At 36.2% G+C, this 18,987-nt stretch overlaps 1 protein-coding gene across 2 annotated transcripts in view; it reads left to right on the forward strand.

Moving 5' to 3' along the window:
* Positions 1 to 1,760: 1,760 nt before the first annotated feature.
* Positions 1,761 to 18,987, forward strand: part of ryk (receptor like tyrosine kinase) — a 71,519-nt gene continuing 54,292 nt past the window's right edge. For both annotated transcript variants that reach the window (XM_065240928.2, XM_065240933.2), the window contains exon 1: positions 1,761 to 2,404. In XM_065240928.2, coding sequence (XP_065097000.1) covers positions 2,188 to 2,404 — 217 coding nt within the window. In that variant the 5' untranslated portion in view covers positions 1,761 to 2,187. The remainder of the gene's footprint in view (positions 2,405 to 18,987) is intronic.

Consider the following 18,987-nt stretch of genomic DNA (forward strand, 5'->3'; position numbering starts at 1 on the left):
TGTTTTTACATTACAGTGAACCCTTTCTTGTTATTTTGTATTTGTACTGTAAATGTATGATTTATTCAATACCACAATTTATGTATTTTTTTTACAGAAAATAAGTAAAGGAATTCTGTCCAATCTCTTGCAATCAATATTTCATATTGAGGAACTTCTTACTGTTGAAATTAAAAAAATGCAACAATTTTCATTTACAACCATTATTATCAAAACTATGTAGCCTATGGGGTGGTTTCCCAGACAGGGATTATCCTAAACCAGGATTTAAGATAATCCCTTAGTTAAATTATGAAATATAGTTTTAACAAACATACTAAAAACATTAATTGTGTGCATTTTGAGGCAAAACAACCGTGCCCTGATGTATTTTAAGATGTCAGTGCAAGTTGTTTTCCGTTTGGACAGCTCTTACATTTATTTTAGTCTAGGACTAGTCTAATCCCTGTCTGGGAAACTGCCCCATAAAGTTTACATCACAAAATACTGACAGTGTCCTCTTGTTATATTGACAACTTGGCTAAACATTTTAAATCTCTTGTTTATGAACAAGGACTTGTTATTTTGATGGGACTGACATGTTTACTGACATAGTGGTGGTTTCCCACACAGGAATTAGACTTGCACTGACATATCTTTATAGACATCAGTGCCTATTGTATTGCGTCAAAATGCACACAAGTAATGTTTTTAGTAAGACAAGTTTATTTAAACTAGTTATATTTTCTAATTAAACTAAGGCCTAGTCCTGTTTTAAGCTGGGAAACCACCCCATAAAGATTTACTTTTACGAGATTAACTTAAATTTGAATTTTTTTTGCAAGAAATCCATGATGTTGTGCCGTTTGTATAAAAATGTTCTGAGAAATGCAATATTATTATTTTGTTCATTTTAAGAATGATTAGAGAAATGCTCCAAAGTGACTGAGAGGCTTAAAGGGATAGTTTCAGAAAAATTTATCATTTTTTCACTCTCATGCTGTTACAATATATTTCTTTGTTCAAATGAATACAAAGGAAGATATTTTAAGGAATGTTTAAAACCAAACTGATTATGAGCCCCATTACCTTCAGTAGAAAAAAAAGAATACTTTGGAAGTGAATGGGGCTTATGAAAGGTTTTGTTACCTACAAAACATCCTCAAAATACTTTGTGTTTATCAAAACAAATATATTTATATAGGTTTGTAACAACATAAGGGTGAGTAAATGATGAGGGAATTTTCATTTTTGGGTGAACTATCCCTTTAAGCTTAGTCTTTGACTAAAATGCATGTTTGAGCTGTCTTAACTTACAATATATCAGTGGCATTGTTTTGTATCAAGATGCTCACCAGTAATGTTTTTCCTAAGCCACACAACCAGCACTCCTGGCTTAATCTATGCCCTGTCTGTGAAATCAGGCCATGGTATGATTTATCGTCTTGTATCTTTAAGCAAATCACTTATTATGTCATTAATAATATAAATGGCGAAAAACCTATTTGGCGTTTTCTGTGTAGCCTATGTTATTACGAAAAACAATTATTTTCCACATCCCTACACAAATCTTCCATTGTTCTTTGTAATTGTATAGACTTGGGATCAATCTAAACAATACAATAATTTTATGTGTAGTGATATAATTATTAATTTCTGCAAAATACATTTTTGACAGAAAACTTGTAGTGGTCACCTGCATTAATACACCACTGGAGCGAGCCCGTATCCAAAAGTCAGTGCGTGCGCGTACTAGTTTTAAATGACAAGCCCCCAGCGACCCCCCACCCCCCGTTCTTCAATGAAAAGTTAGCTTGCTGGGGAGTAAAAACCATGGAAGGAAAAACTGGATGATACTTTAGGGGTTGTTTGTTTTGGATAGTATCTGTGGTTTGTCCGCACGACTTTCTGATAAAGAGACGATTGAATAATAAGCGTAGGGAAAGCCCAACGCTATAATAACTGTCCGACTGTTTGACTGGCCCCGCTCGTGCAGTCGATGAGATTCAGCGCGAGCTAACAGAAGTTAGCTGGACGGCTATCGGACAAGGAGGAGGGGGACAAACCGTGAGAAGAGACGAAAAAGGTCGACATAGAGCGCCGTCATCAAACTTAGTAGCATGTCGCCCTCGGAAAGTAACTCAAGCTTTGGATGAGTTTCCGTGACGCGTCGATCGCAGAGAGTTTGGGACTCGACGGTGGGTTGTGATGTTTGTACCAGCGCGGGGCTCCGGTGGAGGCGCGACGGCGGTGCCCCGGAGTTGGCCGCATACTCTTGCGTGGAAACTTGGGGGCTTATTTCTCCTCCTGTTTCTCGAGGGGGCCCGATGCCTCACCAACCCCAACAATGTGCCAGGCATAAACAACAACAATAGACCGAACGTGAACGTGTTCATGAGCGAGGAAGAGGTGAAGAAACTTCTGGGTGTGTATCATTTATTCTCCCTTCTGCTTAACTTTATTCTAGCGCTGACGCAAAGCTATTGGATTTCCCTCAAGTTTTACATTCACTTTTTGCATGTCTGCAAACTATCTTATTTGATTTATAAACTAACCGCCTTCAAGATGTACCTCTGTAAGCTGGTTTGTGTTGAAAAAAGTTTTAAACTTAATCGCAAACTACTGAAACTTTTCAGTGTTGTAGTTGGTTAGCTCCACATGTTAGCTTTCATATTTAGGCCAAACACAATCTGCGGGGTCCTTGTAACCTCCACAGCTTGGGTTGTAAGAATGCGCAAAAGTCCAGTAAGTTTTATAGAATGTACAATTACATTTTTAACATCATAAAGGCAGTTTTGGGATTAAACTTGGAAACGTGTAATTATGTTAAAACGGGTTGCCAGAAAGTTATCATGTGTATTCCACTGCTCAACGTGAACTTAGAGCCTTTTATTTATCATATATGTGCCTTAACATGTATGTCTGTATTTTGCACATGAATGAGACGTGCATTGAACTAATTTGAGTCATTCATCCTCAGTCAGATTTTTTAAATAGCTGATATCATTTTTTCCCTTTTTAAAAAGTTCACACCGTGTCATGTAATTACAACACGCACATAGTTTCTCATGCATTAAGTACAAGACACATTTAAAAGTATGGTTTGAAAATAAATTTTGTTTTTGGATATAAAGCGCTGTGTTACATATATTATTCGAAGTAGGTTTTCATTCACTTGTGAATAAACACTTGTGATTTATTCACGTGTGATTGTATTGAATACTTGTGATTTATTCTGTAAAAATTGATCAGTGGTTTGTTAAATAGCTGGACCAAGCAGTCATCATTGCTAATGTCACATTGTCCTTTAATGAAAAAACTGTTGTTTTGGAGCAGTTTTTTAAACTTGCATTGGGGGATAACCCATTCAGCTCATTTATGAAATTACATGCAAATCTTACATTTTCTGAATCTGAATATTGCCTTAAGGAGTGTAAGCTTTCAAGCTTGTAACTAAAGATTTCAAAATGGCTTTAAATAAGATTAATGATCAAATTTAATGAAAAGTACTTGAGGGTGATTTGCAAGCTTTTTCTATTCAAATTGCAATGACCTAGACTAACCAAATGTGACCGGTTTGTTTATTTGAAAATCCTATATTTAGTACTCAATAACTGTTGTGTTTGTGGGTGATTTGTTGTATGGGTGTTTAATGTCTGATCCTGAAATCTAGAAAGCAGTTTAATAGACAATATACCGTAATGCTTCTGTATATCACAATTTGTCATTTAATGTAAATTAAATCAATGTCTTAAATAACCTAGAAACCCTATTGTGCACAGTCTTGGGAAGAAATAAAATCAGTTTGGTGAAAGAGTAGGTATGTGACAATCTCGGCTGTCATGGCTGACAATTTGGTTCCTCTCAACAGAACTTCGGATTACCTCAAGTGACCTGCGGAGTATAACATTCTTAAAATTGTAACTTTGATTAATTTAATTGCTGAACTACAAGTGAACGAAATTTCAATGAATTTCGCAAGAGTTGTTTTACTACCGGCAAAATGGGGGAAACAATGGGACAAAATAAGGTGATGATTTTCAAGTTTCAAATGGCCAGTACTTTGTTATTATTGAACCCATAGACATGGTTTTGGGTTCATTGTAAAGTTTTTTTCATGCTCTTTCTACCTGAATAACTAGTTTTAGCATTTAATCTTGTTTAATTTTTTTGTCACATACCTAGAAAGAGGGACAAAGTTTAATTCATTGATGAGGTTTGAATATGTTTCTGTCTGAACTGCCACCTTTCTTAATTTGTTAAATATAACTGTAGTTGTACTTGTATCAGCAATGTTTTCAATGGCTTTATAAACAAGAATTTGCATGTTATGGCTTTGAGCTGGTTTCCAGGGCTTTAGATTTGCCTCAGTCATTCTCTAGTGCCATACTTCTGCTATCCTTTGTAAATCTGAGCTGTTATGTGTGTGATTTTTTTTTTAGTGTGTGATTCATCTAGTGTTACCTCTTTTTGTGCCCACGCTGGATTTCTGTGTCTTGTCAGTGATGATAGATGAAGTCTTTGGTGGGCTTTTACACTCTTTGATGCTCGTATCTGATTATTACTGTCAACATTTCTTCTGTAGTTTTATGTGGAGTGCTCTGATCTTTGTCTTGTGTTGGAGGCTTACTTTATTTATTTAATGCACTTTAGAAAGTGGAATGAAGGCTGTTTGGAGAAAAGCACATCATCTTATTTGCTCTTTATGTCTCATGTTTTATTATTTGAGAATCCATTCTAAAAATCATTGCACAATAACAAGGCACATATCAGCAGCTGACCATACTAATCTTTCCATATTAATGGATTTTATTTGTCAAAAAACATTGTTCGTAGAATTACATAAAAATACTACCTACACATATTGTTGTGATATAGAAATATTGTAAATCAATGCATTTCTTGCACATAAATTAAGAAAAATTTCAGGCCTTTGCATCTAACTCAATAAATTTTAATGGCTCACTATGAGCTTCCAGAAACATTCTGTACATGTAAACGCGCACTCACTGTCTAATATGGTTAAGCATAATGTATTTCTATGTATTTTGATTATCTGTTTTAATACTGCGTTTATTTGATATTTTTCTATAACTGAATCAATAAGAATAGAATGTTTTAAGAATTTCTGAGATCATTCGAATGCTTCGTGTTTGTCTTAAATTTCACTCATAATGGTCTTTAAAAAGGTCTTAAATTTAACTTGCTGAAACCTGCAAGAATCCTGCAGTGGGGTTGAGGGGACAGTCCCTGAATGCATTTATCATATGGACATCAGCAGCCTCAGATTTTGCACAACCAGTGCAATTGGGTTGGGCTGCACAGAAGTCAGATTACCATTGTTGTGGTTTAGAGATCCTGTTAGTTACAGAGATTCAGTTTTCCATGGCTTCTATTGGACATTTTCCTCTGTGCTTTTTACTGAATGTTTATTTATTTGTGTAATTTTGTTAAATATTTTTTGCAAACTTAACTTACAGAAAGAGGTGTGAGCAAGCAGTTTGTAAGTTGATTTCCTTAAAAGGCGTAAACCAGCTCTGTACCTCTATTACACCTTTTTTTGTCTCCTTTATTTGTGTGCATCCCAACCAGCCCAAAACACATAAGTAGGGTTGTAACGGTATGAGATTTCCACGGTATGATAATCGTCTCAGAAACTTTCGCGGTTTGGCGGTATTAAACACTTATTATTATAATCATTAGCTACAATGACCCTTAAATTAATAAAAAAAACAGATAGGGGGTTTGGGTTGAACATATGGTTTATGTCGTCAAACTTTTTTGGAAAAAAACAACACTTTTGAAAAAAATAAAATTTGATTCTTAATTTATTACTATTTTTAATTTTTATCTTTAAAATAAAATAATGAAATACTTATTAAATTATCTCAGAGCTGCTCTGGATGTATTCATTTGTTCACATCGTCATATAGTGAGTGAAATAGTGAGTGAGTATAGTTTTTATTATATATCAACTATAATCAAGTATAATCAACTTAAATTGATCTGTAATATAAATCACTTAAATGGGCTTTAATGTCTCTTTTTGCAGCCACTCTTCGTCCACATTTCTTGCAAACTGGATATCCATCTTAAAGAACAACCCTGCATTTGTTTTTTGGATACCCAAAGTATTTCCATACTGTAGATTTTAACTTTTTTTCTGGTGGGGGATAGAGGTTAGAATTTGTAGTCTCTGGCTCTGACATTTTCTCTGCTGTACATAAAACGAGTGGAGGAGCCTAGCAGTCAAGCCGAATTAAGTTGCGTTTGTGCAGTAGCGGAGGTGAGATCTGCTTTATTATTTTTTCCCCAAAACCGTGTACAAGCAAATGTTTACGGTATGATAATCGTGAAAGTTAATATCATGGTATACCGCCAAACCGGTAAATACCATTACAACCCTACATATAAGCATTGGCTTAACCAGGAGTGTGAATTTTGGAATTGTGCATCGAGTGTCTGTTTGCTTGATCAGTGGTAAATGTAAAAATGTTGAGTTTTGGCTCAGTAATTATGCAATTCAGCTTAACGCAGTGCATGAGTTTCCTCATGAATTTAAAAGCCCCCCAACCTAAAAAATGCACTTTTAAATGTGTTTCTCCGAGTCGCCAGTGTGTTTGCAGAAACATTCTATTATACAAATCATCTATTCTTCTATTCCATTCATTTAGTGTAATCTCCTTTAAACCGCAACAGTCACACAAATCAGGCTGTTGGGGATCCCCATATCAATGTGATGTCACATTGATTACGCCCCAACACCATAACTGCTCTGCTTATTAGACCGCATACCTATTTGTCAAATTCTTCTAGAATCTGTCTAGTTTCAATGTCTATTTTTCCCATCCTTTCTTTCTCCTTGCCTGCTTTCTCTGTCATGCTCTGTCATTTCCTGCTGTTCTATGCCTGAGCTCTCCAGAGTTCTCTAATTCCTTTCACAGATCTTAATCTTGATGTTTTTTAGGACTCTTGTCACAGCATGAAACCTATTTCTACTTTTTAGTATATGCTGGGATAACTTTGGGACAAATCTGATATTTGGGAGTGTAATGGGAGGTTTGATTTGCCGATTTAAATCAGACATGTAAATTAACTGTTAATTATGAAGGGTGGTGTTTGATGTGCATATTTACATCCAGATCACAATCCCCCTTTTTAGATCTAGATATTCTGTTTAATATGTAATGCATTGTAAACACATTGGCTTCTTATGAAGACTGCACTGGGGGAAGCCTGGTTTTTAAGCTTCTACTTAGTGTTTTTTCATAAGGGGAGGTCAAATGTTGCATATGTGACCCGTACTGGCAAAATGAGTCGGAAAGCGCATGTCTAATTTGGAGCTAGAGGGAAAAAAAAAGTATAAATATCGATTTGGAAAAAATTTAGGTTTTCATAAAAATAAAGTTTAGTCTTAGCTATAGGATAGATAAAGTTCGGCACCTGATTGATGTCAAAAAAGTTAGTAAGAGCAATAAGACATGAAAACAATCTTCTTTGCGCAAACTGACAGGCCACGATATATAGACATCTACACAGAATTAAAGTTTTAACAAGAATTCATGCAGGTAGGACCTATAATCTGCAGAGATGGGACCAAGTCACACATGTGCAAGTCTCAAGTAAGTCTCAAGTCTGAACCTTCAAGTCTCAAGTAAGTCCCAAGTATTTTTTTTCTTGGGCAAGTCAAGTCAAGTCGAGTCACAGGCTATGTCAAGTCAAGTCAAGTAATGTAGTAGGTCAAGTCAAGTCCAAGTCAAGTCACCTTATTATTGTAATTTTACCTGCAGAATCTGATCTTAATAAAGTGACAAGATATACAGTAAGTAACTATCAGTAAATTACAATAATTTGGATTTGCATTGTAAATACTCATGTTCAGTAAAATACATCATGGAATCAAACAAAATTGTAACTTCATAAATTATTTATTTTTCACTTCTGCCAACCGTGTTTGAAATTTTCCACATTTAGTCCATGAAACAAATAACAGCTTAACATCCAACAGACCCTCTCTGAACACCTCCCTCTCTTTCAAACACAGTTTACGTACAACATTAAACTTTGTTACATTTCTCCCCTCTCTCTCTCTCTCCGTACCCCTCCGGCTGACATGTTGATATCTGATCTAAGTGGGCGTGGTGTGCGTAAGGTACGAGAGGGCATGACTGATGATAGTGTCGTGATTCAGTCATGACAACATCATTCTTAGCCTGCGCTCCAGCTGGGTTGACTTTATTTTTTAAAATAATTTATATATTTTATATTTAAACTGAAAACATGATGTGATTAACACTCAAGTCATTCAAGTCATCGTGTCTCAAGTCAAGTCCCGAGTCTTTAACTTCCAAGTCCGAGTCGAGTCTCAAGTATTTTATTTTTTGTCAAGTCAAGTCACAAGTCACAAAAATAGCGACTCGAGTCGAATCGAGTCCAAGTCACCAAGTCACAAGTCCCCATGTCTGATAATCTGTTATGTCTTAAAGGCGCTCTAAGTGAATTTGTGTGACGTCACTTCTTGTTGACATTCGAACTGTTGTCAAATAAAACTGAGTGTAGCTAACTCCTCCCCCTTCCTTCCATGCTTTCTGAAAGAGTCAAGAATGCACCCAACACTTTATGAGGCTGTTTACACTTGGCATTAGCATGTGTTTTCATCGATCGGATCACAAGTGGACGACGTTAATGCCAGGTGTAGACGGTGTTCAAAACGTTTTGAGCTCGTCCACTTTCGACCACTTTCAACCACATCCAGAGGTAGTCGAAACCACTTTCGATCGGATCACTTTGGAGATGCGGACAAATATGTGTTTGAATGTGTTCGAACAGCCACATGCGACCGCCTTCTCTCCGCCCATTTATCTAATCTGAGGTATTAAACACAAGTTTTACGTCTTTTTTTACTTCTGGCGTGAACATACGGTGAACAGCGCTATTTTTAGCCTTTCATTGATAAAACTAAAGCAGCTGATATCCGTAGTTTTGTTTTGAAAGCGTGTGAAAGTTGGGCGATCCTATTTTATCAATTGCGCTGAAAATTCCGAGAAAGCTCTTACATACACGTGTACAAAACTCTGTGCAGCATGTTTACTTGGTAAACAAGCAGTGGACTCCGACATAATATAACTTCGCGTCCATATAAACTCATAATTACTCCCGCTCGGGTTTGAATGACAGCAGAGAGACTCGCCCACCGTCTCACAGACCACCCCCCTCACAGTATTCAGAACAGAAGTGGTCGAAAGTGGACAAAAGAGACGGATTTAAATACCAGGTGTAAAATTTGTATCTCTCGTCCACTTGTGATCAGGGGCGAAAATTTCATCTAAATGTTGGGGGGGGGACAATAAACATAACATTTTTCAAGAACAATTTTTGAAGGGGACACCAATAATACAGGCAAAATTGTACTTGCAAGGAAATGTGTACAGTTAGAAAACGTTTCTCTCTCTATGAACAGACGCAAATTTAATTTTAATACACATGAATGCAGAGGTGGAAAGAGTAATAAAATATTCTACTTAAGTAAAAGTTAAGTTACTTTAATAATATTTTACTTAAGTAAAAGTAAAGTTACTGGTCTAAAAATCTACTCAAGTAAAAGTAAAAAGTAAGTCATTTTAATTTTGCTCAGAGTAAAAGTTACTTTTTTTACAGCGGGGAGAGGTGGAGGATTCTGGTAAAGTTCAAAAAGGACAAGGGAATATAAATCTCAAACTAGTTGTTTTTAATTGTAGGAACATCTTTACAATTAAAGTGCAATAACAAAAAGTTAATAGATCAAAAAGCTTTTATATAACCAAGAAACATTTATGGAATTGTTTAATGATTTTTACAAGTGAGTTATGTACTTTTGAAGCAAAAATAATATGAGGTCAGCAGCTAGTAAATAAAATCACTATAGTAAGGTTGTAATTGATGTATTGCTGGTAACATACATTATTTATTAAACTATATACCTAGTTTAAATGAGCATATAATGAGATGAGTGCCATATACTTTTATCCTTTACACGTTTATTGTATTCTAGCTTCCCAGACCTGTGTACCTGATGTCTTTCAATCTCTCTCTCTCTCTCTCTCTCTCTCTCTCTCTCTCTCTCTCTCTCTCTCTCTCTCTCTCTCTCTCTCTCTCTCTCTCTCTCTCTCTCTCTCTCTCTCTCTCTCTCTCTCTCTCTCTCTCTCTCTCTCTCTCTCTCTCTCTCTCTCTCTCTCTCTCTCTCTCTCTCTCTCTCTCTCTCTCTCTCTCTCTCTCTCTCAATTTTCAATTCAATTTAAAGAACTTTATTGGCATGATTGTGTCACTTACAATATTGCCAAAGCATTATACATAAAACAAGAAACATACAATAACACAATATTAACAAACATTAAGGTGCAATTAAGCTAAGGTGCTGGGTGATTGATGAAGTACTACTGCAAATAAAATAAAATAGAATCAGAGGATATTTACAATATAGACTTTGAAATATAAACATTTGAAGTATACAAATGTACATTTATGGAGGCACATGAATGTACATTTGTATATGTACATGTATCTCTCTCTCTCTCTCTCTCTCTCTGCAATGTCTAATGACGTGCGCATTCCCGGGGACGTTCTTAAGTTGTTTGACTAGACCACGAAGGATAATGCGCATGTATTAAAAATGTGTCGTGCAAATTAACAGTAAAAACCCAGTCGGCAATTCCGTAACAAGAGCATGAATCCTACCTGAATGAAACAATGGCGTCGCGTCAATGGCCAGGGGTCTGCATTAGCCCACGCCTGTCTCGTCCCCCTCCATGGCTCTTTTTGCACGTTCCCCCGCCCATCAATCAATCATCCGTGGCGCTTCTTTATCACCTTGCTTTTTTATTTTATTTTTTACTCCGTAACGGATATGATTTAAAATGTAGCGAAGTACAATACTTTAAACAAAACAAACTTAAGTAAAAGTACAGATTTTAAACCTACTCAAAAAAGTAAAAGTACACAAAAAAAAACTCAATTACAGTAACGTGAGTAAATGTATTTTGTTACTTTCAGCTCTGCCTCACCTCTGCATGAATGCATAAAAATGTTTTCTTGTTTGTTTATCTGCTTCTGTTTTCATAAAACGAAATATGTTCATGTATATATGTCCAAATAGTCCAGTTTTAAAACATATGAGGATAAACTGATAAGTAATGGGAAACGAGGGATATGTAAGGGATAATGTATCACACTGAAGGGGCTTATTTCCCAATAACTACCGGCTGCCTCTACATTATCCCGCTTATTACACGGCTACTTGCCACATAAGAAAAAAAACTGGACATGAATATGAATTTGAAACATTTTATTGGCATATTTGTTTTAAATGAACATTTTTATCCTTCCGCAAAACTTTGCACAGATGCATAAAATGATCGTAATACCTTATTAAGATCCTCTGCTTCATACTTGTCTGTCTCCATTTTTTCTCTTTTAGCCAGTCTTTGAGAAGTTTTAATGCCCATTCTGTATTTTTTTGTGTGTTGGCTTCGTAGCTGTCATGCTCTATTTTGTCAAGTTCAGTCTCCGTAAGCTGTCTGTGTCTTGTCGTGGTTGTCGAGTGTTTGTCACAAGATGGCGCCAAACAGACAGTAATCTTTATTGATCTTTATTGGCGCGGAGCGATTTTACTCGTGCAAGTAGTCCGGCTATGCGTTATTATTTTGGAGCGGTTATTATTTGAAAAGAACGAACCTGCAAATGTCTCAACTGACCAATCAGAATCAAGCATTCCAGAGAGCCGTGTAATAAAGCTGATTAATGCGTCGGCTCCGTACACTTCTCAACCACTCGACTGTGTGGCGCTGGCAGTGGACCAAACCACTGTGAGGCAAGGGAGGGGTGAATCCAAATGTTTACAACGTTTTTTGTTGTTGCTCCGTTTGCATTTGTATTGTTTTACTTCTTACACAACTATTTTAAGTATTATCAATCATTAAATTATTTTCAATACACATATTTTAATTATATTTTAAGGGGGGACAACCCTCAGATAGGGGGGTCATGTCCCCCACGACCCCCCCCGGGATTTCCGCCTATGCTTGTGATGCGATCGATGAAAACACATCTTTATACCAAGTGTAAACAGCCCCTATGTTTCTTGTTGGTAGGTTTGACCACTTTGTTTTTGTTGCTGTTTGTGGAGCCTGGGCTGTCTACAGAGACCGTGTTTTTACAGTATGTTCAGGAGACAGGCAGCTAGCAGATATTGAGGAGATATTTATTGTATGAAACAAAAATGTTTTATGGCCTAAACGCGTGAACTCGCTTAGAGCACCATTAAGTGAATGTTTGGTTAACTGTTGGGAAAAATATCAGGGCCCGTATTCATAAAGATTCTAAGAGTCCTCTCAGAAAACTCTTAATTTAGCTTAAAAACTTTTACATAGGAGTCTTAGCTTAAGAGCTATTCGGGACTGATCTGAGAGCAACTCTGAGTAAGGAAAAGACAAAAACTTTTATCTTAGTGAGGAGGCGAGGTTGACCACTTTGCTACGTGTGACACAATCTTTTGAAGACTGTGATTGGTTGGTTGTCCAAGAAGGAAGAAAAAGAATGCTTGTAAGTATAGGATATATTATTAGCCATCAATTTGAAATTACATGTATACTTTTACCTATTTATACTTGTACCTATATATATAATATTACATAAAACATTTAGAAAATATACAATACAGAATTAATATATATTAATATATAATATATTTATTTTATATATATATATATATATATATATATATATATATATATATATATATATATATATATATATATATATATATATATATATATATATATATATATATATATATATATATATATATATATATATATATATATATAAAAATTAAGTATAAATATAATATGTATGTATATAGTAAGTGCTGTTTATGTCAAACTTAATGTTGAGAGTGCCTGCTTGTTGATGATGCTGACACCCTCGATCACAAAATAACAGCAGTGTTAAGCCCTTTTCACACAGACATTCGGGAAAATACACGGAAAATGCATCCTGGATTGTTGGGATCGTTTGATTTATTATTTTTTCATTCACACTGCCAATGATTTGCCAGCATCTGCAAGGTCCCGTCAAGAAACGTGACCTGTTTAAAGTCCTGCATCTTCTACGCAGCTATTTCTTGCATTTTTTTTTGTGATGACGCGCGCATCCTCACTACGACACCCCCATTACAGCATTGTTTCTGCTTCTTGTTCACACAGAGGGTTTTTCATGTATCTTACTAGGTCCTCTTTTTCCGGCAAATATCCCAGAAGATTTATGGGACGTGTTTGCATTCACACAGAAGCTTGTCTAGCAATTTTATGGGTATTTTCTGGGACCAAAGGTCTGTGTGAATTGGGTTTTAGAGATGAGAGACATTTACCCACCATGTGCTGTTAAATGCTTATTTAATTAACTTTCTCTTAAATTATTTTGTAGTGTAGTTGAAGTTACGAACGAGCTTGACCTTTAGCTTATATGAGAGCCCTTCCTAATTTCTGTCCTATAGAAGTTTGTTTACTTAGTCAGCAGCTGTACTGCAAGAGTTGTTACAGTGATGGCAGGGAGTTCTGTGGTTCCCTCTTACCGAACAAGCTCTGTTTGCTTGACTGCGGTGGCAGCTGTAGTAGGGCCAGCTCATGTGGTTATAATTAATGACTGAAGCTGACTCCTTTTGAGGATTCATTACTGAACTGCCACAAACCAGCCATGACAATCTGGAACCTGCCTTTTCAAAACAATGGGTTTTCCGCAGACTCTGAGCTTGCAGGAAAAGTGGTCATGGTCCTTTAAAAAAGCAGGCATGCTGGAAGCTAATGTTCATTAATTAGCTCAGTGAAACGGTGATGGGACAGTAAAAAAGAGGATTGTCACTAGCACAGGCTCTTTGAATAATTTTTAATAAAGTCCAGCCATAAGTATGCATGAACAGACAAAAAAAAGAGGCTGCACTTTTTATAGCACCTTGGATAGTTAACTGAAGTGTATTGAATCCAGATGAAGTTGGTTTATTCATAAGGACCAGCATACATGTGCTAACCAAATCCACAACATTTAAAATTCATTCTTAAAAAACAGAACAATGTGGCCTTTTCCTATGTAATCGTGACCCATGTTCATGAAGACGCATTTAATGTGTTTAATTTGCATTCTTTACACTCCACTTATTTCTATCCACAAATGGAAAATGCAACTTGTTTCCAAGCAGAACTCAGACACTTCAGGAGCCTTTGGTGAGCCCCTGTACAGTCCAGCTAAAAACCTAAAAAGCACTCTGATCATTAGGGGTGGCACGGTTCACAAAACCCTCGGTTCGGTTCGTATCACGGTTCTATGGTCACGGTTCTCGGTTCAGTACGGTTCTTGTTGTTATTTTTCTTTACATTTTTTAACACTCCAGAAATGTATTATCTCATGAATGTATTAATTATCCATAATTTAGGATACAGTATTAAAAAAAAGTTATATCATGTAATCTTGCACAAACTGAATTTGACTTTAAGCACATTATTGGGACCATCTCTGAGGAAAGCCAGATGAGATTTTGATAGAGCAAGAGGGAAGACATTGATGATTTCAACATGCTTTTCATTTATTTGGCAAAAAAGAGAATGTGTATTGCCATCTACATGAACTTTATGTGCATTTTTAGCACACAAAGATAACTTGCATTTATTAAAATGCCAACTTCAGTGTAGCTCATAGATTTATCACTGAGAGGCTGCTTTAATACTGAGAGTTTATGTGGACGAGAGAGAAACATAACCTTTACACCTGTAATATTTAAATCCGTCTCTTTTGTCCACTTTTGACCACTTTTGTCCTGATTACTTTGAGGGGCAATTTCTGAAATAAGATCGCACAACTTTCACACGCTAGCAAAATAAAAATAAGCGGAAATCTGCCGCTTTAATTTTATCAATGAAAGGCTAAAAATAGCGCCAAAGACCTAAAATAGTGTTCAGTACCTCAGATTAAATAAATGGTAGCTGTAGCTGTTCGAGCACATTCAACCCATAGACTGCAGTTCAATCTATTGTTTTATTTCCGCTGTCATCATAGGTAACAAAATTAATAAAAATGTTTCCACACACCAAACTTATACGACGCTGGCGCATCCTCCAACTGCGGGCAGACTTCCTTTTCTCTCCCACTTGCCATTTCTACACGTAACATAACCTGCAGTACTTATACTCCAAACCAGTCACCTCTTCTTTCGCGCGAAAGGGAAACACGCTATCTGAGGTCACATACAGGGCATGAGACTACATTGCGCATGCCATGAACCGTTGAACCGTGCGGCACACACGCGCTCCGAACCGAGACAAGCGAACCGAACGGTTCGGATTTTTTTCATGGACCGTACCACCCCTACTGATCATGTGGTCAGGGCTTGACATTAACTTTTTTGCTCACCAGCCAAAGTGGCTAGTTGTTTTCAAATGTTAATAGCCACGCAGCAATTTCACTGGCCAAAATTTTGTTGCTGGTAAATACATTTATATGAATAAACTTGACTTTGGCATCCTAAAACGATTTACATTTGAGTCATTTTACTTGATTTAGCTAGATTAGATGCAGATTGACTTTGATTTAATTAATATATTAAAAGTGGTGCAGGGTGGTGCAATGAAAAGTTGTGAAATCATGTCATCTGATTTTCACGTATATCCATTTGGTGTCAAAGCTGTCAATCACGCCATGTATCTCCCGCCCTGTGGAAGCATCTCGCCAGTCTCGTGAACTTTCATCGAAGCTCGGCACTGGATAGCCGAATAAACATAGCCTGGTGAGACAATGACTTTCGCCACGTATGTCTAGGAGTGACAAAATTACGGTAGGACTGTGCAAACAAAGTATCTGTCTATTACCATGTCAGTGTATTGATTCATTGTCCCTCATAGTTTGCAAGAGACATTTAATAAATGAATAGCTAATATTAAATTCACTAAGCGCATTTAATAAACTAAGACGTAGGCTATTTAATTAACTGAGTGTATTCATCTGTCAATATGAAACAGATAATTCTAATTAATGATTGAAAGAACGCGTATTGACCACCGTTACTGTAAAATATGCACGTCCATATAAACTCAATTTTGGTCAAATGTGGATTATATCATTACGCTGGAAAGAATAATGGTTACATCTAAAGATGCCGTACCAAGTATGACAACACTACATTCAACTGCTTTTGAAATATGGTGTTTTTTCACTTCCTGAAAGGTAACCGTTTTGGACATACGTGAGTTTCATCGGGCAGCGACGATATGATTAACTGAAAGATAAACATAAAAACCCTGGGAACACTTTAAATATTTATTAACAACAGCAGCAAATTCGGTAGCACTTTATTTTACAGTATGTGTACTTACCTTGTACATATATGGTAAATAAGTTACAAATGTGTGATATTTACTTTTAGGTATCTACATGGTAATTAACTAGTATCATTATTGTACTTACCAGTAGTACATACTAGATAAGTACTGTGTAATAACAGATACATACTTATAGTGTAGGTATATACTGTAACTGAGTATTTAGTATTTACAGGCAAGTTAGGGTAAATGCCAGGTATTTATAGTGTACATAAATGATAACTAATATCAAACACTACTGTACTTACAAATTGTATATACATAATAAGTGTGTACCAGTGAATGTACCCAGAAGTTAATGCATAAGATAGTCAATGGTTGGGTTTGTATATGATGCTGTATCTTAGGTGGTAGGTCCTGTGTAATAACTGTGTAAAAAGCAACACTTTATTTTACAGTCCTGTTTCCAGGCAGTTACCATAGACGTACTAGTAAATGTACCCAGTAGTTAATGCATATGGTTATTTAATGCTTGGTTTAAAGGACAAAGATACTGAGTACCAAAGTGGCACATCAGTAATGTTTGTTCTTAGTTATCATATACGTATGGTATAAGTATAACTTACACTTGCCTGCAGGTACCACACACTTGTAGTGTATATACAATTTGTAAGAACAGTCGTGTTTCTTGTTAGTTACAGTTTACATACACCATATGTGTCTTTCATTAACTTACACTGGCCTACAGGTACCACACACTTATCATGTATATACAATTTGTAAGTACAGTAGTGTTTGATATTAGTTATCATTGTACACTATACCTGTCATTTACCCTAACATGCCTGTAAATACTAAATACTTATATTGGACATTTATTTGTAAGTACAGTAATGTTTCTCATTAGTTACAGTATACCTAAACTATAAGTATGTATGTGTTATCACCCAGTAATTATCTAGAGTTACATAATAACTACCAGGTATGTACCACTGGTAAGTGAAGTAATGATACCAATTATTTACAATGTAGATACCTAAAAGTAAGTACCACACATTTGTCTGTAATTACAACTTATTTACCATATATGTACAAGGTAAGTACACGTACTGTAAAATAAAGTGCTCTCGCATTCACTCTGGTAAATAAAAGTGTCGCTTTGTTCCGCAATGTGAGCCTCCACTGATCACGTGCACGCGTCTCAACAAATGGTCTGAGTATGTTGCGCTGGGTGCAGGGAGTGCTCATGGGAGTTGTAGTTTCCCACTGTCGCATTACGCTTTGTTTATAATTTTGCGTAACTTTGAAGAAAACTACTATTAAAACATTATATCCAACCTGCCAAAGTGGCTAGTGAGATTGGTTGTCTTACCCGCCACAGACGAAATCTACCCGCATTTGTCAAGCCCTGCATGTGATATTAATGGATTGGTTTAAAAATTGCATAATAGTGTGTGAGCCTTTGCACAATCTATTACTTTGAAGAGAATTTGTCTCTGGATCTTCTTGATTGATGTTATGGATCACAGTTCCCTTTAAGTATTACCACCACAAATACACAATGGAACTGAAATGGAAACACTTGTCAGATTAAGTGACATGGTGACATGTTGTACTCTAAGTGGGCAGTGCAAATGAATTGTTTAAACATCAGACATAGCTCTAGTCGGAATTCTTTATGCGTCATTGCTTATTACTGCTTTCTGAAGCAAATCTTTCTGTGTTTATAGTATGGCTTGTCTGTAGAACTTGTATCTGAGGCGAATAGAAAATCTGTTACCCAGGGCTCTTTAAGGATTGGGCTCTAAAAGAAGTCTGATAAAACACCAGGTTGACCTTCCTGTAAATCAGGTCCTGAGATGCTCATTAAACTTTACTTAATGTTCTTTGTCCCATGTGAGATATAAGGGTGCATGTTCACTAGAAGTTTTGACCATAATGGCTATTTGAATTTACTTTATTTTCTTGAAAGTTTTAATTAAAAAAACAACCAAACTGTCATCATGAAACAACCTTAACAACCAGTTGTCCTAAATTGTTGTTTTAAATCTGACACATTTCCAAGAAAATCATACTTGCTGTTAAAATATGGGACAACTTAATTTTATTGGGAACCAATTGAAAAAAGGCAGCTTAAGTTTCGCAGACAGTTGCAGGTATAGGCTAGTTATAGGCTTAAGGCTGAAGTATGGTGAATTTTTTGTGTTTATGCAATTGTCCACCTACAATGCGTGTTTTTAAATTTTCATCATCAGAAGAATGCTCACTTACTGTATGCGCACCACTGGATTTTTGAAACCCCACGTAGATTGTTACTTTGCAAAGCTGTGTGCATACGTTCATATACACATAAAAACTGACTGTACTCCAGGCTTTAAGGGGTTGTTTACACAACGATTCAACTGTAAACAGTAACTTTTTATGCAGTTTGGATGTTTGCTTGCACAACTGTTTGTTTGGCATTTTGTGCTCCTAAAACGCTAACTTTTGATAACAACGCCTCTCAGTGTAAACTATGTAAATAACTAGAGCCCGACCGATATGCGTTTTTTTGGGCCGATGCCGATACAGATATTAGGGAGTAAAAACAGACCGATAACGATATATCGGCCGATATTCTTTATGTGTATATTATAGTTCAGTACACATATACTACAGTATAATATAC

Source organism: Paramisgurnus dabryanus, chromosome 7 (genome assembly GCF_030506205.2).
Source record: "Paramisgurnus dabryanus chromosome 7, PD_genome_1.1, whole genome shotgun sequence".
Taxonomy (NCBI): Eukaryota; Metazoa; Chordata; class Actinopteri; order Cypriniformes; family Cobitidae; genus Paramisgurnus; species Paramisgurnus dabryanus.